General features: G+C 41.6%; 2 protein-coding genes across 5 annotated transcripts in view; one reads left to right on the top strand and one right to left on the bottom strand.

Moving 5' to 3' along the window:
* Window positions 1-19,514, top strand: part of LOC115172602 (echinoderm microtubule-associated protein-like 5) — a 66,974-nt gene extending 47,460 nt beyond the window's left edge. For 3 of the 4 annotated variants that reach the window (XM_029730207.1, XM_029730205.1, XM_029730204.1), the window contains 28 exons: window positions 3,150-3,250; window positions 3,350-3,543; window positions 3,829-3,940; window positions 4,124-4,251; window positions 5,012-5,153; window positions 5,284-5,436; window positions 6,054-6,185; window positions 8,297-8,385; window positions 8,741-8,917; window positions 9,047-9,248; window positions 9,426-9,552; window positions 9,920-9,934; window positions 10,422-10,430; window positions 10,648-10,726; window positions 11,090-11,219; window positions 12,991-13,089; window positions 13,537-13,557; window positions 14,125-14,298; window positions 14,429-14,637; window positions 15,035-15,192; window positions 15,381-15,495; window positions 15,587-15,775; window positions 15,944-16,116; window positions 16,254-16,416; window positions 16,544-16,647; window positions 17,195-17,348; window positions 17,896-17,996; window positions 18,194-19,514. In XM_029730207.1, coding sequence (XP_029586067.1) covers window positions 3,150-3,250; window positions 3,350-3,543; window positions 3,829-3,940; window positions 4,124-4,251; window positions 5,012-5,153; window positions 5,284-5,436; window positions 6,054-6,185; window positions 8,297-8,385; window positions 8,741-8,917; window positions 9,047-9,248; window positions 9,426-9,552; window positions 9,920-9,934; window positions 10,422-10,430; window positions 10,648-10,726; window positions 11,090-11,219; window positions 12,991-13,089; window positions 13,537-13,557; window positions 14,125-14,298; window positions 14,429-14,637; window positions 15,035-15,192; window positions 15,381-15,495; window positions 15,587-15,775; window positions 15,944-16,116; window positions 16,254-16,416; window positions 16,544-16,647; window positions 17,195-17,348; window positions 17,896-17,996; window positions 18,194-18,230 — 3,487 coding nt within the window. In that variant the 3' untranslated portion in view covers window positions 18,231-19,514. The remainder of the gene's footprint in view (window positions 1-3,149; window positions 3,251-3,349; window positions 3,544-3,828; window positions 3,941-4,123; window positions 4,252-5,011; window positions 5,154-5,283; window positions 5,437-6,053; window positions 6,186-8,296; window positions 8,386-8,740; window positions 8,918-9,046; window positions 9,249-9,425; window positions 9,553-9,919; window positions 9,935-10,421; window positions 10,431-10,647; window positions 10,727-11,089; window positions 11,220-12,990; window positions 13,090-13,536; window positions 13,558-14,124; window positions 14,299-14,428; window positions 14,638-15,034; window positions 15,193-15,380; window positions 15,496-15,586; window positions 15,776-15,943; window positions 16,117-16,253; window positions 16,417-16,543; window positions 16,648-17,194; window positions 17,349-17,895; window positions 17,997-18,193) is intronic. The other variant, XM_029730206.1, reaches the window with a different exon arrangement.
* A 369-nt stretch (window positions 19,515-19,883) lies between these two features.
* LOC115172603 (iron-sulfur cluster assembly 2 homolog, mitochondrial) lies at window positions 19,884-21,916 on the bottom strand. The gene is made up of 4 exons (XM_029730209.1): window positions 21,778-21,916; window positions 21,038-21,212; window positions 20,697-20,812; window positions 19,884-20,484 (listed from the first exon to the last, which is right to left on the bottom strand). Exons 1-4 carry the CDS (start codon window positions 21,855-21,857, stop codon window positions 20,310-20,312), a joined length of 546 nt encoding a protein of 181 aa, XP_029586069.1. The 5' UTR covers window positions 21,858-21,916; the 3' UTR covers window positions 19,884-20,309.
* Between the last annotated feature and the right edge of the window lie 12 nt (window positions 21,917-21,928).

Raw genomic sequence — 21,928 nt, 5'->3', positions numbered from 1 at the left:
GTGTCTCCTCAATAGGCAGACTAGAGACATCAAAGGTCAAGATAAGTCCTAAGGGTTGACATACTTCAGGAACGCTCCACTTACTGATGAAAAACAAGATTAGAAAATGTTTCTGTTTTCTCAGTGAGTTACCTCATGATATAAATACAGTACCAGTCAAACGTTTGGACACACCCATTCATTCAAGGGTTTTTCTTTATTTTTACTATTTTCTACATTGTAGAATAATAGTGAATACGTCAACATTATGAAATAACACATATGGAATCATGAGGTAAGTAACAAAGTGTTAACCAAATCAAAATATATTTTAGATTATTCAAAGTAGCCACCCTTTGCCTTGATGACAGCTTTGCACACTCTTGGCATTCTCTCAACGAGCTTCACCTGGAATGCTTTAACAACAGTCTCGAAGGAGTTCCCAGATATACTGAGCACTTGTTGGCTGCTTTTCTTTCACTCTGCGGTCCAACTCATCCCAAACCATCTCAATTGGGTTGAGGTCGGGTGATTGTGGAGGCCAGGTCATCTGATGCAGCACTCCATCACTCTCTTTCTTGGTCAAATATCCCTTACACAGCCTGGAGGTGTCATTGTCCTGTTGAAAATAAATGATAGTCTCACTGAGTGTAAACCAGATGGGATGGCGTATTGCTGCAGAATGCTGTGGTAGCCATGCTGGTTAAGTGTGCCTTGAATTCTAAATAAATCACTGACAGTGTCACCAGCAAAGCACCCACACACCATCACACCTCCTCCTCCATGCGTCACGGTGGGAACCACACATGTGGAGATCATCCGTTCACCTGCTCTGCATCTCACAAAGACATGACGTTTGGAACCAAAAATCTCAAATTTGGACTCATTAGACCAAAGGACAGATTTCCACCGGTCTAATGTCCATTGCTCGGGTTTCTTGGCCCAAGCAAGTCTCTTCTTCTTATTGGTGTCCTTTAGTAGTGGTTTCTTTGCAGCAATTCAACCATGAAGGCCTGATTCATGCAGTCTCTTCTGAACAGTTGATGTTGAGATGTGTCTGTTACTTGAACTCTGTGAAGCATTTATTTGGGTTGTAATTTCTGAGGCTGGTAACTCTAATGAAGTAATCCTCTGCAGCAGAGGTAACTCTGGGTCTTCCATTCCTGTGGCGGTCCTCATGAGAACCAGTTTCATCATTGCGCTCGATGATTTGTGCGACTGCACTTGAAGAAACGTTCAAAGTTCTTGTAATTTTCCAGATCGACTGACCTTCATGTCTTAAAGTAATAATGGACTGGCGTTTCTCTTTGCTTATTTGAGCTGTTCTTGCCATAATATGGACTTGGTCTTTTACCAAATAGGGCTATCTTCTGTATACCACCCCTACATTGTCACAACACAACTGATTGGCTTAAATGCATTAAGAAGGAAAGAAATTCCACAAATTAACTTTTAAGAAGGCACACCTGTTAATTGAAATGCATTCCAGGTGACAACCTCATGAAGCTGGTTGAGAGAATGCCAAGAGTGTCCAAAGCTGTCGTCAAGGCAAAGGGTGGCTACTTTGAAGAATCTCAAATATAAAATATATTTAGATTTGTTTAAACTTTTTTGATTACTAAGTGATTCCACATGTGTTATTTCATAGTTTTGATGTCTTCACTATTATTCTACAATGTAGAAAATAGTAAAAATAAAGAAAAACCCTTGAATGAGTTGGTGTGTCCAAACTTTTGACTGTTACTGTAGATTGACCTCATAATACTAGTTTTTGTCCAGATTTAGTTTGGTATTATTCATGTAAATGTGAGGTCTTTGTCCACAAGCTATCATCCGGTCAGTAGTTCCTGCAGGATAAATCAGTTATCCACCCCCACACTGATTCCCAAAGATACATGTTCAGTCATGCAATGTCCAGCATCACAACCATCCCTTGGCCATTGTACAAGCTCCGGAGCCAAGAGAATAACAAGAAGTACTTCATTGCTCCTGATCTAAACCTTCCCTTTAATTCCCTAGACAGCTTGAGCACCTCCACTTTAAATGTGGACATTTATATATGAGAGCAACATTGATATAGTTGCACTGTCCTGGGTTCTCGTGAAGAGAGGAGGGAGGGGAACCACCCTGCAGACTCTTAAAGCTGTTCCTTTCTTAATAGAGAACACTTGGCCCTGCCAACTCACAGCTGAATGATTAAAGTGTATGTCTGGTGCAGAACTCTGGTCCATCCATCTCAACCTGGGTTTAGGCTACATTCACTGTGAGTATAATCTCAAATTAAAAGTGACCATTTAAAAAAAGAAAATTATGTAAAATCGAATGGCAATTCAAACTAGCAAATATCAAATATCCAGGAATTCAAATATGGTTGTCTAGCATCTATATGGACACTCCGATTTCTCCCAATGCTGGTCTTATTTCTCTATGGCTTTGCACTTAATATTCATAGCGGTAAAATAGTCCTTTGGAATTCCATCAAGCTAGTTAGAGCAGTGGAGGCTTGCTCATCTCCTGCCTGCGTGCTGTAGCTGTTGTGTACTGTGCTCCCGTGGCAGCTCAGAGACAGCTTGGAGCTGCACTAATCTCCTTTGCAGGCCCTGGTGGACAGTGCAGTGAGGCGGGCAGAGGGAAATGGGGCCTGACAGAGCCTGCCTTGTGCACTGCACTGCCTAGTCCTCAGCTGGGAGAGGAGCATGGTGAGGCAGAGAGATAGAGTAGAGGGGGCAGGAGAGAAAGATGGAGATGAGCGGGGGAGGAAGAAAGATGAGCGGGGGAGGAAAACGATAGGAGACTGGGAGGGAAAATAGTGGGAGAGGGGGGAGAGGGATGGAAGTGAGAGAAGGAGAGTGAGAAAGCTTGAAAGGGATAGAGAGATGAAGTAGGTATCAGTACAGCTCTGGCCTCAGTAAGTGCCATGTAGTGATGCAGCAGCACAAAGGCCAGTGATTAGGGACCCAGCCCAGTGCGCACTACGCTCCGTTGGACCAGACAGGAAAGGCCACTGATCCTTATTGTTCATATGGGAGGGAGGCAGCCAAACTGCAGGCGCATTGGGTGTAATATGATTCCCTGTACACTAACTGTCTTCTAAGTTTATTCCACTTCTATTTCAGATCCATGTATCTTTGTGCAATGGAATTAATGCAATGTTTGCAATCATTTTTTAGGGGAAGCAAGGATAAGATTTTTGTCATAAAAATGAATCCATACTGTTCAGACAAGCTCATCACAGCAGGGGTAAAGCATATGAAGTTCTGGCATAAAGCAGGTAAGAGACCCCAAAGTTAAACAAGAGTTGACTCAGCAATGTCTCAAAGAATGATGTGATGTGTTGTCATGTGAGTTAATGACACAACCTCTCTTTCAGGTGGTGGTCTGATCGGGCGTAAGGGCAATATGGGGAAGACCGAGACAATGATGTGTGCTGTGTATGGCTGGACAGAGGAGATGGTGTTCTCTGGGACGTGCACAGGAGACATCTGTATCTGGAGAGACATGTTCCTGGTAAAGACAGTCAAAGCCCATGATGGCCCAGTCTTCAGTATGCACGCCCTGGAGAAGGTACTGGAAGGGAAAGGAAGGGGTTAACACGCTGGCCATTTGAAATGTCAAATAGAGATGACACCTCTCTCTCTGTCTCTGTGTCTCTCTCTCTTTCTTTCTTCCCCTCTCGCTGTTTTGCTCTCTGTTTGTGCCATTCCTATTCTGATGGTGTAGTATTGTCAGTGAATAGAGTAGGATTGTATTATTTCAGATGTCAGTTTTATACAATGATGCTGTGTGAGTGATTAAAGAAGAGATATTCTAATCTATCTCCTGTTCTCTCGTTTATGTCCCACTCTGTAGGGATTTGTGACAGGAGGGAAGGACGGCATAGTGGCTCTGTGGGATGACACCTTTGAGAGATGCCTCAAGACGTACGCCATCAAGAGAGCAGTCCTCGCTCCAGGCTCCAAAGGTAAAAGGTCACCCTACCACTGCCGTGAAGCCAATCACATTACATACTGGGCTCATAGTTCCAACGCCAAAGGAATCATTCAGTGGAAATCCATTTAAACACTCAATCCATTTAGCTTTAATGAAGATTGCTTCCTCTGCCCCTGGTTAAATTAAAGTCCTTATCCTATAATTCACTCTATAGGGTTGCTGTTGGAGGACAACCCTTCTATACGTGCCATATCACTTGGTCATGGTTATATACTGGTGGGGACAAAGAACGGAGAGATTCTGGAGGTGGATAAGAGTGGGCCCATCACCTTGCTGGTCCAGGTGAGCGGTTACAGAGAGTTACATACAGTGTAATTATAAAGTCAACAGTCTGTCACAAATGTCACAATGAACAGCACACACGACAGGCACCAGCTGTGCTTAACTCAGGACGGCGGGGATGTGGCAGCCTGGTTTTTGTAGCTTGGTTAGGTGGGAGCCAATGAGGTGTCAGTAATGAAGGGGTCAGCTGGGGGTACATTATTTTGGGTTGAAGGTTGTACTGAGAGATTGGCAGTAGGGGAACTGTCTCTTCACTTTGGAAACCATTGTAGAACTGTGTAATACTGTACAGTACCTGGAATAACGTTGCAGAAACTGTTTATAATACTGATGAATGAGCCCTGCAGTCTTTTAATTTTGTAAATTCATTTTGCAAAGACAAGTGCTTCTACTATCTCCCCAGGCCTCATTTGACCCATAGGAAATCCAGAGCTAATGTTATTGATTTTCTTGTGAAATGCTCTTGAGCAAATGAGCAATTTCTTATGGGTGAAGCCGAGCAACAGAAACATATGGAATGAGCTCTGAGAGGCTTCTCCATTGATTTTCATTGTGCACTTAAGAATTCTCAGAACAAATATGTGGATGCGTGTTCGCAAAATGCTAGGCATGTAGTCCATGTATTTATTTTACTAAGTGTATCAAATATGTTATGTTTGAAGATATAAAATGTGGTTCCTAACCCCTCTCTGTCGTACCTTGATTAGATTGAATTGAGCTGCACTGAGTGAATGGTATTGTCTATTTGATGGGTCCACAGGGTCACATGGAGGGTGAGGTATGTGGTCTGGCCACTCATCCCCATCTCCCTCTCTGTGCCACTGTCAGCGATGACAAAACCCTGCGCATATGGGACCTGTCCCCCAGCCACTGTATGCTGGCTGTACGCAAGCTCAAGAAAGGTGAGTCACTCAACCCTCAAATAGAAAGGTCTATGCTACATTCATTCACTTCCTTTTTTCCTTTCTGTGGTGCATTCTTATAGTCATTAGGTGCATTGCTCTCTGAGATACTAACTGACCTCCTCCATAGGGGGGCGTTGTTGCTGCTTCTCCCCTGAGGGCAAGGCCCTGGCGGTGGGCCTGAACGACGGAAGCTTCCTCATCGTCAACGCAGACACCCTGGAGGACCTAGTGTCTTTCCACCACCGCAAGGACATCATCTCAGACATACGCTTCTCACCAGGTCAGACGTTGCCCTCCATCCCTCCCTCATCCCTACAAATTCCCTCCACATATTCTTTCCTGCAGAAAGAAAGACAAAGTGTAAAAAATGACTTTGTCTTAAAAAGAAAGAGAAAAAATATATGAGATATGGCCAGGTATTCATATTTTCCCCCTGCTGTGAGGAAAAGAGGTATTGCTGCAGGCTTGACCCAAATACATTGATGTATGTAACAAGGCCAGGCAGGGAGAGACACAGTCTGTCTGAGTGGGAAGAGAGTCGTGGGGGAGGATAAAGTGAGAGCTAGAAACTAAACTCTCTATCTCATGGCCAGTTAACCTTAATCTACAATGCAAAGGATCCAGTTTCCCAACACATCACTGATAGTGCTTCTAATTGCTTCTCTATACAATATAGACGTCTGCACTCTTATACACTGTTCAATGTGTTGGCAGATAGTAGTTTTATTATTCGAAAGAATTGTGACGACCGTATACATACTGTAGATATGGAGTACTGTTTGTTGTCAGAGTTTATTTTATTTGTGTTGTTATCTTGGCTGCTGACCAGAAGGCCTGACAGACTTGTAACAACAGATAAGGAAACCCTTTTGAAAGATGGCTGCTGTGTTTACACAGGTGCAGGGAAGTACCTGGCGGTGGCGTCGGGTGACAGCTTTGTGGACATCTATAATGTGATGAGCAGCAAGAGGGTGGGGGTGTGTAAGGGGTCCCTCAACTACATCACCCATCTGGACTGGGACAAGAGAGGTAAACATGTTGGTCTAACAACTACACTGATTGTGGCAGTGACCTTTGCAGTTGACAGTTGACCTGGACCAATGCCATTGTATTTCAGGCTATTCTTATTGTTGGCTCATTCACAATGTGTGGGAATCCATTTTAAATCTCTAGGTAAAGGAATAGTAATTTTTGTTATTCCAAGTATGATAACTGAATGATAATGCTACTGGGTTGTTCCACCAATTCAGTGCCTTTTGAGAAGTGTAAAAACATTTGATTTCACGTCATTTGAGCTTTCTCTCATAAAGAGCACATGTTCAACCTCATAAAAATCTAGTTTTACCATCTGAAGAGGTTAAATAAAAAAATGACTATATAAGTGTCTATCAAGTGCCAAATAAAGTAATGGGGTTGACCGTAAGAGGGTTGATGATTTAATCTTAAATCAGATATAAATCCCCTCTTGAGAGGGGGAATGGAAGCTTTTTGTGTGCAACAGGGAGTGGCAATTGAATGCAAGCTTCACCCCAAAAATGTAATTGCTAAAATATTTCTAGCCTTTCTATCTATGGGTAACAGAGTTGAAGTGCAACGCTCGATCCGCTCAGTTTTCCAGCACAAAACACCACCCAGTGGGCAAAATGACATTGAATCTACGTGGAAAACTGATTGGATTTGGGAAAAGCCTTAAGGACATTTCATGTATTTTTTTTACCCTACTTTTAACCTTAATCCAATGACATGGTGACATTACATTTTTTGTTGATCTCATGTTGAATTCAAGTTAGTTGACAACTCAACCAAATGTAAATCAAAACTAGATGTTGAACTGAAGTCTGTGCCCAGTGGATAGATAATGGTAAAAAAGAATAGGACCAGTTCACCTGCTTTTACATTATGATTTGACTATTACCGTAAATTCTGGACTATAAGCCGCTACTTTTTTCCCAAGCTTTGAACCTCGCGGCTTAAACAATGACGCGGCTAATATATGGATTTTTCCCGCTTTAAATTTTTTTTTTTTTTAAAAACTCATTCTGTGACATGCTCAGTTTTTTGGCGGCATGAAGCTTTCATTAGACCAATGAAATTGTCGAACGGGTTAAGGTCAAACAACTTTTTAGTTTACTGTTTAGATTAAATCGAGCGCTCTCAAACTTCCCATCATTCTGATTACGGTAGTCATTTTGTCACCCTCATCATGGTAAAGACACGGAGAAATGCATATGATGCAGCTTTCAAGTTGAAGGCGATTGATCTGGCTGTTGGAAAAGGAAATAGAGCTGCTGCACGGGAGCTTGGTCTTAATGAGTTGATGATAAGACGTTGGAAACAGCAGCGTGAGGAATTGACACAGTGCAAAAAGACAACTAAAGTTTGCTGCTAATTTTAATTTTTTTGTTATAAGCCGTGTTTCGTTAAAGCCTATTTATTTTTGTTACAAGCCGTGTTTCGTTAAAGCCTATTTATTTTTGTTACAAGCCGTGTTTCGTTAAAGCCTGTGTAAAGTTCATTTGTTTCAATGTACCGGTAGGCACCTGCGGCTTATTTATGTTCATAAAAAAAAACATGTAATTCAGTGGGTGCGGCTTATATTAAGGTGCGCTTAATAGTCCGGAAATTACGGTAGATGTTCAATGTTTCTTTTGAAAAACATTTTTTTAAATGAATAGTTTCACCATATTAAAATGAGAGTTCAGTTCAAGTAAAAGGGTTGATCTTAAAATGAGAGACAGATGTAAATGAATTCCTAATAACATGAAATGAATAATAATTTTAAGAAAACAAAATAACGAGGGCTTTACAATGATGGTGAAAACTTGGAGACGTTTTTGGATTAAGTGGGTTGAAATCTTCCTAGAAGTGACACAGGGATGACAGAGGGACAAGTCAAAATGCATAATTTTGGCACTTTAGCAAGCCTTTATTCATATAAAAAATGTGATTGATTGAATTTTTCATGAGTGCAATTAATTTAATATAACAGGCTTTTAAAATGTTATATTTGTGCACAATTTCTACTTAAAATATCAAAGGGACGCAAAAGGCACTCATTTTGTGGAATGACCCTACTATAAACCACAAAGGGGTTTAATTTGATATCAGATTCAGTCTTAACTGTGTTCTCACATTCACAGGAAAACTACTGCAAGTGAACACTGGTGCTAAAGAACAGTTATTTTTCGAAGCTCCACGGGGAAAGAAGCAGACCATTCCTGCTACAGAGGTAAGCACAGCACATCACATACACTGCTGCCTGCCATGGCCCATGGCGTTGTTGTGGCTATAGTGGGGCTGGCCTACTTTTTCCCCCGAGATGTTACAGGACAGCGTGGTAAGGGCACTCAAGCATTAACACAGCCCATTTTTCTCCAGCATCATTCTAATTCTGGCAGTGGAAATGGGATAGTGTTTTTAAGGCCTCTTATACTGTGTGACGTTCAGACATCTTTTGAGGCAGGGGGGGGGGTCATTAAAGAGATAGGGGTTAGATATCATAGATGCTGTCAGGCTGGTGCTGTGTCAAATCTCATCACTGTTGTCCACCTCACCACCCTCCTCCCACCCTTCCTCTCCTTCAGGTAGAAAAGATAGACTGGAGCACATGGACCTGTGTTCTCGGGACGTCCTGTGAGGGGATCTGGCCTGTGGTCAGTGAGATTACCGAGGTGACCACTGCCTGCCTTAGCAACAGCAGAAATGTGCTAGCAACGGGGGATGATCTGGGATACGTCAAGCTATTCAGGTATCCTGTCAAGGTAAGGCACTTATAATGATGTATTTATGTCTTCTCATTGCCCTTACTAGAATGTATTACATTTACACTGTTATGTTAATGCTAATGTTAAAACAATGTTATTTTAACTTAATGTTACTTCTGCCCACAGGGAAAGTATGCAAAGTTCAAGCGCTATGTGGCCCATAGCACCCACGTGACTAACGTGCGGTGGACGCATGACGATGGTCTCCTGGTGACGGTTGGTGGGGGTGACACATGCCTCATGATCTGGACCCATGAGGCCGAGGGGCACCGGGAAGCCAGACATTGTGACAGTGAGGAGTCGGACATCGAGAGCGAGGATGATGGGGGTGAGAAATACACACCCCAAACCAAACCTGGGTCTCCGTCTGAAGTCATCATATAGTCCATTTCTACTGATATAGATATCCTCCCTGTAATATTTATTATGTTTAGCCTCTCATAGATGGTGCAAAAGGCAGCATGTGTTCTGATCTAGTATCTTAATCTTTTCTGTCATTGGCCAGGTTATGACAGTGATGTGACGAGGGAGAATGAGATGAACTACACCATCAAGGCCTTATCCACCAACGTGCGACCCATGACTGGAGTCAAACCCCACTTGCAGCTGAAGGAGCCATCTGTGGATGAGAGGTAACAGAACACAGGGCTCTGGAGAGACACCCAAGTGTTCACATCTATTTTTCATGTATTTTTCATTTGAGGCTTTCTTTATTGGGCACATGATGGACACAAAATATTTAAGACAATCAGTTTAAACTGAAACGAGGTGTAGTGAAAGCAAATCCAATTGGAATCTCATAATATGTCAAAGTGACACCAAAGGGTCCACCAACCCAATTTGTGTAAATCCAGATTTCCTTAATCACGTTTCTTTTTTTGCCTTTACGTGAATTCATACTGTCCCTTAGAGGATAACCTCACCTCTCTCTTCTTCTCTCTTCAATGGCTGTCCCCCTGTCTCTGTCTGTCCTGCTCTCCTCTTTCATTCTACTTGAAGGCAGGGGGTAATCAGGTAAGAGACTTTACACAAGATATCCCCATTACTTTAGGGAAATGTACCTCTTGCTAGGCACAATATAAACCCTGAGATATCTCAATATCAAATATCTCAAATCTCAATTGATAAAGCATGTTAATATAGGGTATTTTACAGAAACTATGGTCCAAATAAGCCGTACAGAACGTCTTTACTTGGGTTTTGGAAATGTTTTTCTGTTTGGTGAACTGTGTGTAAGAGTTTATAAAAGTAAGTATGTCTGCTTCACACTATGGTTTGACAACCCATCTGTGGGTGCCGGTTAGTGACTATCATGGAGATGCTAAAGGTGCTGGTTGTTATAGACACTCCGTGGTGCTGAATGGGGTGTATTTTATGTCCTCAGTGGCTGCCTTGTCAGTGGTGTGTTATGCTTCTGTGTCGGTGGGACAGCTGTGAACGCTGTGCTGTCAGAACCCCTGTTCTAATGTTTCATTTTTCCTTTTTATTGCTGCCATGGAAGAGGGTCAAGGTAAGACACACCCCCTATGTTCCATATTAAGTTCTTCTGATTGAATATTTCAGACCCACATTTCACTTATTGAGCACTTATAGCTCAAGAAACGTCTTCTCCAAGTACATGATTCATAAAAGTCTTGACTTGTATTTTGGATCTTTGACTTGAGAAAGATTGAGGGGTCGATGGGGTCGTACACAGTTGCTCCTATTATTCTAGCTGTCTGTTTCAGACCTCCTGTTAGCAGGGCGCTGCCACAGCCTGAGAAGCTGCAGACCAACAATGTGGGCAAGAAGAAGCGGCCCATTGAGGTGAGACTGGTGTTACCTTAGGACAAACACACCCATCCAAATAATATTTTATGGATGTTAGCTATCGATGCAACCTATATTAACCCACATATCTCATCAAATTAGATTTTTGCATTAGTATTTGTCATGCAGCAAATGGGTTGGTCATTGTTTTGGTAATGCAATAATTTAGAGTCAAGAACTGTGTTCTGCTTTGTCCACTCCAGACATCCTCTTCAGGGACCCTAATTTAACCATAATCACATCTTGAGGAAGCACATGCTACTGATGTCCCTGCTGTACCTTCAAAAAGAAATTGGTCTCATCTCCCTCAGTTGTCATAGAGATGATTTTGATCCTGACCCTTTCATAACTCTTCCGCAGGACCTGGTGCTGGATCTGGTTTTTGGTTACCGGGGCAATGACTGCCGCAACAACGTTCACTACCTGAATGAGGGGACGGATATCATCTACCACACAGCTTCTGTCGGCATCGTCCTCAACTTAACCACAGGTGGGAGGGGTTGGAGTAGAGAAGTGTTGTGTCTTTGGCATCATTAAAACTGAAGACATATTTATCAAATAACTCTGTAATTATTATTACGCGATTAACCTGATTAATCATGTAACTGTAATTAGCTAGGAAGTCGGGGCACCAAGGAAAATATTCAGATTACAAAGTTATAATTTTCCTAATATAACTTTCAGATATTTTAATATCTGATCAATTAGTCTTCGAATGAATGAATTATTTACCTCACGTCAGTCTCATTCCAAACGTCGTAAATTGTTGGTTATCTGCACGAACCCAGTCTTCACTATGAGTCATCCATACATCAATTGTCTTAAAATTATTTATTTACTAACTAAGTAATTCACAGAAATGCATAACAAACAGTAGATATGGTTACAAGGAAATGATAGAGGAATGTGCCCTAGTGGGCTAAACCGGCATGGCGGCTTGTTAGACAAAAGGGGAGTGTGGGTCAGCTGAGAAGGCACTACAGAGTTGATAATTATAACAATTGAAATACTAATCTTTTGCACATGAACACTCACTCATTCGGGAACAATTGCAATCGATATATATATTTACGCTCAGTGTGTCGTCGGGATCTCTGTTGAAAAGTTTGTTTCTGTTGGAGAGTCTGTCCGCCCTCTCTCTCTCTCTCTGTTGTGGTTAGAATGGGTAGTTCAGAGTGACATTCATTAATGTCGTTATAGGACAGATGTTTCGGCGGTTGTCGGTCTTCGCGTTAAATGATTCCGAATTCCGAGCTGCAGACTAGTAATTAATATCAAAGACTTGTTCTTATTCTGTCATTATCGATAGTCTAAGAGTTTAACCACGTGGTATGGTTAAAAGTTAATCAAGAGAAATGCATGGTCTTCTCTCAAACCTTGGCCCTCTCGTTATCAAGGTAAGCTGGTCTCCAACCTTTAGCCATCTCGTAATTGAGGTAAGCTCGGTCTGGTGGTAGAAAACCTAGGTGGGGGTTTTATTCGGAAGAGCAGAAAAGGGCCTGTCCCATGACGCCAGACCATAACTGTGCTCATGGGCAGTCCTCTGATTTAGTTAAGACTCCAAAGGGAATTGGAGTTTCCTTCTTCATTAAACAGTCCAATATCACATTACAGAATTTCACAAACAGTTCCATCCTTATTCATTAATTTTATACAACCATTTCGATGTAAGTCTCATACCTGAGACTCTTCTATAAACATGATTATGGTAATGTGGCCGTATTGTCTCTCATGAGTTTCACAAAATTGTACCAAACGGACCAGTTCATAGCTGGATTCTTCACTGATCTTTAATACCTTCTCCAGAACCTGAATATTGTTCGGTTGTCAAGTTCTATGAGGTAGAAGAATTCCTTTGTGTGGTCTATGAAAACTCACTGTCTCTATACTGTGGCCATGAGGAGAGAATCTCCTCATAGGAATTTACGACCTCTTCTTACAGAGCCTGGTGTCAGGAGTATAGAGGTCGGGGGATGGTGCATAGAAAAGGGCTGGTGCAGAGGGAGGGGGGTCAACTGTGCTCGCTGTACCCAAAGAGGGCAACGTCATGACAGAAGGGATGAGCTGAGTTGTGTTCATCTGAAGAGGGTTTTACAGTATTGTTGAATGAGCCTTAATGCTGTTCTTTGAAATCCTAAATATGTTGATTGTCCTTTACTGTTCTTACGAGGGATGTCAATTTACATATTTGTGTGTGTGTGCGCATGGCGGGTGCACGTGGTTGCGCGTGCGTGTGTCTGTGTGTATGTGTTTTCTTGCAGCCTGCCAAAGCTTCTATATAGAACATAGTGATGACATTCTGTGCCTGACTATCAATCAACACCCCAAATTCCCCAACGTGGTAGCAACTGGCCAAGTAGGTATGTTTGTGAGAGGTTGACCTCATGTTTTCTTCCCTATGTGCTGTAACTGTGTGTTCTACTGGGGAATTACTGTACCACCCCCCCCCCCCCCCCACACCCCTTATCTGTGCTCTGATGCAACTTACCTGCATAATCGCAAACTCCACACAGTTGAATAAAAGAGTAATTATCATGCATGCTTGCTGTGTGCCTTGCAAACCACAGAAACCTACCAAAAACACGTGCTATGTAAACAGTCTCTAAAGAGAGAATCGAAAGCTGCATGTGGGAGGTCCTTGTACAGTTCCCATGCACATGTTAGCTCTTTATGAGGAAAACTACTACAATACAGTATTCTGACAATATTCTTATTAACACTTGGACTGCGAAAATAGTGTTTTAGAGTTTTACTTGTGCCATTGATCTTCCAATTATTGAATTCATCTTTACATTTGTTCCATACAGGTGATACTGGTGATATGTCAGGTAAGAACTTCGCCATTTCAATAGTTTTGGTTTGTCCCAGACAGCAGAGGATGTTGTTCTGACAGAGTGTTTCGGTGCACTAGTGGAAAGAAATATATAATTTTGAAACGTTCCTTGATGATGTTTTTCTTATGGTAGATTGAGAATAGCTTTCTCTTCTTCATAGATAATATTGATTGACAGCTTTCCAGGTACCTTCTACTACATCCACAGTGTGTTATATTGATAGACTGTGACCTAGTGGGTTAGATGGGAAGGGCAGGTGTGCACCTCACACAAACTTGCTTGATTGCTTCAGTTGCTTGTAGCCCTGTAGCTCTTGTTTGACCCCCACTTACATTGGTACTCTATTCAAGACAAGTTTTTTTATATGAATGTACCATTGATATTCAATATCCATTATAACATGTCGTATGGTCCGGCAAATGTAAAAACCTCATATTTAAAAGAAGTCACAGTCATTGAATTTCATCATTTGTGGATTTAGTTGGGACCTAAAGTTTCTGGCCTCTTTTCATCCAGCATACATGAAGCTTGAATCTACACTGCTGTTGTTCCCTCCCTCAGCCACGTCGCCCTCCATCCACGTGTGGGATGCCATGAACAAGCAGACGCTGTCTGTGCTGCGCTGTTTCCACTCCCGGGGCGTCTGCTCGGTCAGCTTCAGTGCCACTGGGAAGCTGCTGCTCTCTGTGGGTCTGGACCCAGAACACACCATCACCATCTGGAGGTGGCAAGAAGGTAAACACCTCACACCAACTCATTACAGGCTATTCACCTTATCACGGTGCACCTGTTAGTGCCCAGCTGCAATGAGTACAGGGAGATAGAAGCTCTGTAGGGGACCTATCAATGCACCATTATTTTCAAGGTGCCAAAGTGGCCAGCCGGTCGGGACACACTCAACGGATCTTTGTGGCAGAGTTCCGTCCGGACTCGGACACCCAGTTTGTTTCTGTTGGGATAAAACATGTGAGGTTCTGGACACTCGCGGGCCGGGCTCTGCTGTGCAAGAAGGGTGTGATGAGTTCCATAGAGGACGCCCGCATGCAGACCATGCTCTCTGTAGCATTTGGAGCTGTAAGTCCATTCCCCACTCTCTATGTTATTGCCATATGATACCCAATCGGACAGTCCAGTTACTACATTTGCAGTTTCCCTATGGAACATGTATACTTAGAATGTATTTGACATTGTACTTATTGTTAAGATGTACTTATACTTTATTTTATGTATTATCTTATGAATGTTAACTTGAATTAATGTTGAAAACTTTTTTAAATATAATCTACCTTTCATTTCAATGGTATGACAACAGTGTACAGATATGATACATGTTGTAATTATATGTATAAAGCCTATTGAATAGGATTAACGATGCAATTTAATTGATTCTTATACTGCTTGATTGTCTGTGCTATGCTCCTCTGCTCTTTTAGGTCACTAGATTAGTGCAGGTTTGTTTTTTTTGTTTCAGAATAACTTGACATTTACAGGTACCATTAGTGGGGATGTGTGTGTGTGGAAGGAGCACATTCTAGTGAGAGTAGTGGCTAAAGCCCACACAGGGCCTGTATTCACCATGTACACCACACTAAGAGATGGCCTCATCGTTACGGGAGGCAAGGAAAGACCGTAAGTATTGCTCCTCTCCTCACTGTACCAGCTACCACTGCTGTTAGTCATGTGAAATCAATGAACTGACTTGGATTAATTAATCAAAGTTTTCTACATAAACATATTTAGGACTGAGAGTATGAAACTTGAATGGAAACTCAGATTTCAGTATACAGCAACAGTGTTGTGTTTGGTGCCCCCTACAGGTCAAAGGAAGGAGGTGCTCTGAAGCTGTGGGACCAGGAGCTGAAGCGCTGCAGAGCCTTTCGCCTGGAGACGGGACAGATCATAGACTGTGTGCGCTCCGTATGCAGAGGAAAGGTGGGACATTCCACCATCCAGTGGGTATAAAGAATAGGGTGACGAGCCATGCAAGTATTCCTCATCCACATTTCCCTTGTTGCTGTTCTAGGGTAAAATTCTGGTAGGAACCCGGAATGCGGAGATCATTGAGGTGGGGGAAAAGAATGCAGCGTGCAACATCCTGGTGAACGGCCACATGGATGGTCCGATCTGGGGCGTTGGCACCCATCCCACACGGGACGTGTTCCTTTCTGCTGCAGAGGATGGCACTGTGAGGCTGTGGGACATCCCAGAGAAGGTCAGGAGCCCCTTTACTATGACTTGTTAGCCAGCCAGCTAGTCTCAGTTTATAAAGAGCTAACTGAATTTGATGGAATCTTTCTTACTGCTAATGTGTTGTATGTGAGGCACTAGAAGAACCTTGTGTGTTGACTTTCTCTATGTTGAATCTTTTTTGGGGTAACAGAAGATGCTAAACAAGGTGAACCTGGGACACCCAGCTCGTACGGTGGCCTACAGCCCCGAGGGGGACATGGTGGCCATTGGCATGAAGAATGGAGAATTCATTATCCTGCTGGTCACCTCACTCAAGATCTGGGGCAAGAAGAGGGACCGCCGCTCTCCCATCCAAGATATCAGGTGGGGGAATCCCTCTCAAAATCACCCAGAGCCTTTTATGGGGGAAACTCATCCTTCATGAGTGTACTGAGTGTTCTTCTCTTTGTTGTAATAAGTCTCAGAGGACACATTTTGAACTGAACCTGTTTCTTCCTCAGGTTCAGTCCAGATTCACGCTACTTGGCAGTGGGCTCCAGTGAGAGTGCGGTTGACTTCTACGACCTGACGCTTGGACCACAACTCAACCGCATTAACTGCTGCAGGGACATCCCCAGCTTTGTCATGCAGATGGACTTCTCTGCAGACAGCTGCTATGTTCAGGTAGAGGCACGAGATCTGTGTATCTATGATTGTGTAAATGCATATTAACTCTCCAATATGAAATCAAGACTCACAATAATCATGTTTTATTGTATTATTTGACTATTATTTACTGTTACTCCAACAGATATCGACTGGTGCTTACAAGCGGCTGGTGTACGAGGTGCCATCTGGAAAGCATGTCACAGAGCAGTCAGTCATAGACAGGATAACCTGGTCCACATGGACAAGGTGAGTGTTTTATGTTGGGTTCTCCATAGTAATCTCACTACTGACAGGGCCATATGAAATCAATACTGGGGACACAGGGGTTAGTGGGGTCGCCTGATTTGAAAATGGGGTCACAAGAGAAACTCTGAAATTACATTTTAAAAATCGCACTTGGTTCTTAGAACCAGGGTTACGTCAGTAAACAAAGCAGTTTCTCTTTTCTTCCTACAAATGTAGCTCTATCTTTTGAACGGTTTAAGCTACAAAATATTATTACCCCATCACGGAAAGATATGACTCTCAGGAACACGCATGTGTCCCTCTCAATGCCTACAAGCCGCGCAGGACTAATTAGAACAGAGTGAAGCTGACCAGGCACTAAATCAGACTGGGGGGGAAATAACGTAATTAATTATGATGTTCTTTTCTACACAGAAGATCATACAAAATTATTGCCTGAACTCAACAAAAATTGGGGAAACCCTAGGTTACACCAAGTCAAAGCACCACATGATCATTGGAGTTACTTCCTGTCTAACTAACATGTGATGTCTCACTGTCTGGCAAGTGTCCTGGGGGATGAGGTTGTGGGGATCTGGTCCCGTAACACTGACAAAGCAGACGTCACCTGTGCCTGTGTTTCCCACTCTGGCCTGAACATCGTCACAGGCGATGACTTTGGAATGGTAAAGCTGTTTGACTTTCCATGTCCAGAAAAGTTTGTAAGTATAATCTGTGTTCTATGATGCTGATCTGTGTCTCTGTGTGAATATTGAATTCTGTTTGATAATTGTACCTCATCAATCCAAGATAACTATAAATTCATACATTTCTGCCATAGAATAGTGAGCTCTATTTATTAACAATACTTACAAAAATGAAATACTGTTAATTGTTTATAACTGCTAATACTTGTTGGATTGATTATAGCATGTTAAATATGACTCACAAATTGTATCAAATTGTACAATAGCCTACATATTCATTTTGACTTATAGTAGCATTCAGCATTGACATGAATGGAGATATTTATTATATTGGTGAACTTTCACTAATGTGATTCAGGCTTATGTTTGTGGTTTCATGTGTACCATTCATGTGTCTCTGTAATGTTGGTGTGTATGTTATTGACCATGATGATATACTGTAACTACAGTTCCACCTAACCTATGCATCTATTATCTGTCTAAATTATGCTCAGCTACAGTTATTTTGGGGTAGCCTACATATTCATTTTCATTTTATTAACACACTTATTGTTCTCTGCAGGCCAAACACAAACGCTTTCTGGGCCACTCAGCCCACTTGACTAATATTCGCTTCACAAGTGGGGATCGCTTCGTCATTAGTGCTGGTGGGGACGATAGAAGGTAGAACTCCAGTTTCTATTAGTACAGTATTCCTCTGAAACTGTCTCAATTTTACAACATTGTCATTAGTGATGTTTTAAGTTCATTGTAGCAATTGACAATTAAATAAACATTTGAATATTGTATGAAATGCCTTAGTGTTACACCGCTGACTGTTAATAAATGTCTTTCCTCTCCCTTTTCTGTGTCCTCTGCAGCCTATTTGTCTGGAGGTGCGTCCATGCCCCTCACTGAGAGGCACACCTGGAGTGACACATCATCCATCCACCACTGTGTCCAGTCCAGGGGTCTGCATGGGCTTTTCCCAGCATGCCTATTCAGAGAGAAGAACCCGCTCCACTCCGCTGTGGGATAACTACACAGCTAGTAAACATGACTCACTGCCTCAACACTCGGGGCATCAGCGTGAGCCTCATTTACACTACAGCATAAGCCCCGATTGTTACCACTACCGTTGCAAAATATCCCTCCAAAACATCACATCACAGTTGTAAAACTTCCTTTCATATCATCTGCACATAATTTTGATGGTGATTATTTTTAGTATGAGTGTTTGTGTCAATGTTCTAAATGGCAGTTTTGCCAGTTGGCAGGAGTTAGTGTGACTGATGAAAATGCCATTTTTAAAACTTGTAGCAAACTAATTTAGCCTTAATCTCCTTCTGAGTGACTGATGAGGTTTGGAGTGGTTTGATGTTTGTTTTATATAATTCCATAGTTTTTTCTTTTGACTAATAGAAGTTTTTGTTTTCTTAATAATTTTTTACAAATGATTTAAACTCCTGTGGCCTTCCTCATGAATGTAACATCCGCAGTTATGTTCTGGATGTCAGCATGCCAAAGCATACTATGCACTGTATACCCGACCTGGTCACTGTGTTACCCTGATGGTTTGTGTATGTGACCGTGTTGTCCACTGGTTGAACCTCAAACCCCCAGCAGTGTGTGACCATATTGATTCAAATGTAGTGATATTTTAGCTTGTGCAGTAACCCTCCGTAACATACAATGTGTGTGTATACTTGTTTGAGGTTTTGTGTATGTGTGTAATGGGAATGCATGGCTTATCAAAAGACAATCCCTGATTCCCTGTCCAACCAAATTCCTCAAAAAAAACAAAGGAAAAAAGCTGAAAATGTTTCAATGCACTGTTGCATTTCTCCTTTTGATCACTTTTCAGTGTGCTGCTATGGCATAACATTATTAAGAGCATACATATTGATATACGTTTAAAAGGGAGTGGCTATTTTTACAAGGATATAGGTTTATGTTTCTCGTAACCAGATATGATATTGTTCAACTGGAATGTAACTAGGTAAATAGAAAATATGAAACATGCAAAATGTTTTCCCTCGTTTTATGATAATTCTGTTAAATTGATTAAATGTGTTTACAGCATATTTTGATTTACATTACATCAATGTAAATATAATTTGTAAAGATATTGTTTTGTATATTTTTTGTGAAATGTTTCTTAAATCAAATTTTTATAAAAAATAAAAAAGATTGACAACATAAGTTCTTTATCACTCATGGGGTACTAACTCAATCAACAACCTATATCAATCCTATTTGCATACAGCCAGCGATCTAAGCTATGTGAATTTGAGGGTTTAATGAGCTTGATAATCAAACTATGTTGACATGATAGCCCGCCTACACTAGACACACCTATTAAGAATGAGAAATTCACTAACATTTTGATGTTCCAAAACTATTTTGAAATGGTAATGCCTTATGATAGGTACCAACTATCTGAGACTGGCCACACTTCTCACAGTAGCTGCTCTTTCATCATTATGATGTAATCAGAAAGCTCCCAATTTACTTGGTAAATACATCATGACCTAAATTTTGAACTGTATTAATTTGATTCCAAGACAAATACATTTGCTGTCATTTTGACACTTTTATTCATAGAGACATGACCTACATTCTTTATGGGATGCACTCTTTTACTTTCAAACTACGCAAAGCATAATCTGCATTCAGTATAAATATATAATCAATTTAATATCGTAGTGAAACAGAACGCTGAAAACCAATGCATCAATTTGTAAATACATCCAAGCACGTCTGATTCTCATCCACTTTGTTAAATTTGTAACCAAGCATACTTTCCCAAAAAATAGGCTACAGCATTCTTTAAATGTTGTCAGTTGCAGAGTTGTTATGAGGATCATCTGTGAATTGTGGAATAACTTATGCACCTGTGAACACACGGTTTCTGAATATATAATTTCAAATAAAATGCCTACATTATGACTTAGTGAGGGATGGAGGGGTTGAAAGCTGCAAGTCTCAGACCCAGTCTCATAACTTGACTGAGAAGGAGGTTCCGCAGGAGCAGCCATGGTCTGCCTGAGGGTTTTTCAGCATCTGGAAGGAGGAGCGAATCAGCTCCTGAGTATAGTCCAGTGTAGAGCCTTTCACAAACTCCAGGCTGTCTTGGTCCACAATGACCCCTACCCCTCCCTGCTCAAACACGCTGAGAGAGAGAGGGAGAGAAAGAGTTTAGAATGGATAAAAAAAGGGTGTTGGAAGGGATCGAGGACAAAGAGATAAACAGATATGATCAGATAACAATGATTGTGTTACTACAAATAATTGTGTTACTGCTGCATGCCATTCATTCAGTTCATCAATAATGAGTTCACTCTTGAATGACAACAGAGCGACAGATTAATCAATGACAATTACCTGTCCTCCTCGTTCCTGGTACTGTCAATGATAAACTTGTACTGGAACCCAGAGCAGCCTCCCCCTTCCACCTGTATTCTCAGGTACTGTCCCTTATCCATGATCTCGCTTAGCCTCTGAAGACACAGACAGAGAAAAGGGTAATTAGGTCAGTACTTGACATGAGGAGTATCCAAGTATCCCTTGATCATCCACCACTGTTGATGAAAGAGGAAGTGAGTGCTCAGAGAAAGACACTAGAGCTTTATAGCCCACACATATGGGGATGGATTTAAATAAGTTACATTATACTGTTTATAGAGTACAATATTATACTTTTGTCTGTGAATAATTACCCTAACCTTAACACATGATGCACTGAGGTATACTTTCTCTTCAACTGGACTGGACTCTGCTGTTTTCTCCTGGGCTGATTTGCTGCTCAAGCGTGAGAGACTTGTGTAGAGGGGTTGAGACCTTTGGGGACATCTCAGCAATATTGGTTGGACCCCATTGGTGAAAAGGGGAAATGAGGCCCTGAAAGAAAAAAAAGCCTTGTCAAAACACAACACCAAAGAGCCTCAAGGCATTCACATCACTTTCACACTTACAATTTCTTCATTCAAATAAAAACGAATCAACTAGTTAATGTTAACCAGCTAATAACAAAGTAATGCAACTTTATACCTACAATATTGATTCATAAGGCCTAACTTCACACTGACAGGTAACGTTACTGGCTACTACTACTTTGGTAGAAGGAATGGGTCATGTAAAGGCTCAGCGATTCATGGCAGCTGAATAGACCCAATTGTAACTAACGTTAGAGCAATATACATACAGTGTTGACTTAAGTCCAACAAATTTGTCTGATTAGATAATATGACATAATTTTTTTTAAACAGAAATCAAAATTCTATTCAACTAGCTGACGTAAGCTAAGCTTGACCCCACAGTGATAGCCAATATAAAGCTAATGGTTAACGTTAGCTAGCTACGCTGTTCTTCTTTGCAATATGAAGACAGTGGTCTTGTCGATATAATTAAGTTGTTTATATGCCTTCTTAAGCAATTACTTTATATTCCAATACCCATTGTATACCTAGTTAGGGTCCATGACATTGTCTTTGTTGCACTCAACATTGCTCCTCGTCGTAGTACGAATAACATCTTCCATAACATTCTACAAAAGCCGCCCCCAATGGAAACTGCGGTGTCAGATCAAGAGACGCAAAACGATTGGTTAGGAAAAT

This window comes from Salmo trutta, chromosome 33 (genome assembly GCF_901001165.1).
Source record: "Salmo trutta chromosome 33, fSalTru1.1, whole genome shotgun sequence".
Lineage (NCBI taxonomy): Eukaryota > Metazoa > Chordata > Actinopteri > Salmoniformes > Salmonidae > Salmo > Salmo trutta.
Note: the sequence above shows the minus strand (reverse complement) of the source record. Positions and strands in the feature narration are given on the sequence as shown.

Excerpts from the sequence above, each read along its gene's own strand:
- LOC115172603 (XM_029730209.1), bottom strand. The coding sequence starts at position 21,857 with ATGTTATGGAAGATGTTATTCGTACTACGACGAGGAGCAATGTTGAGT. Across the intron at positions 20,813-21,037 it reads TCAGTGCATCATGTGTTAAG|AGGCTAAGCGAGATCATGGA; the intron begins GTTAGGGTAATT and ends CTGTGTCTTCAG. Across the intron at positions 20,485-20,696 it reads ACCAGGAACGAGGAGGACAG|CGTGTTTGAGCAGGGAGGGG; the intron begins GTAATTGTCATT and ends TCTCTCTCTCAG.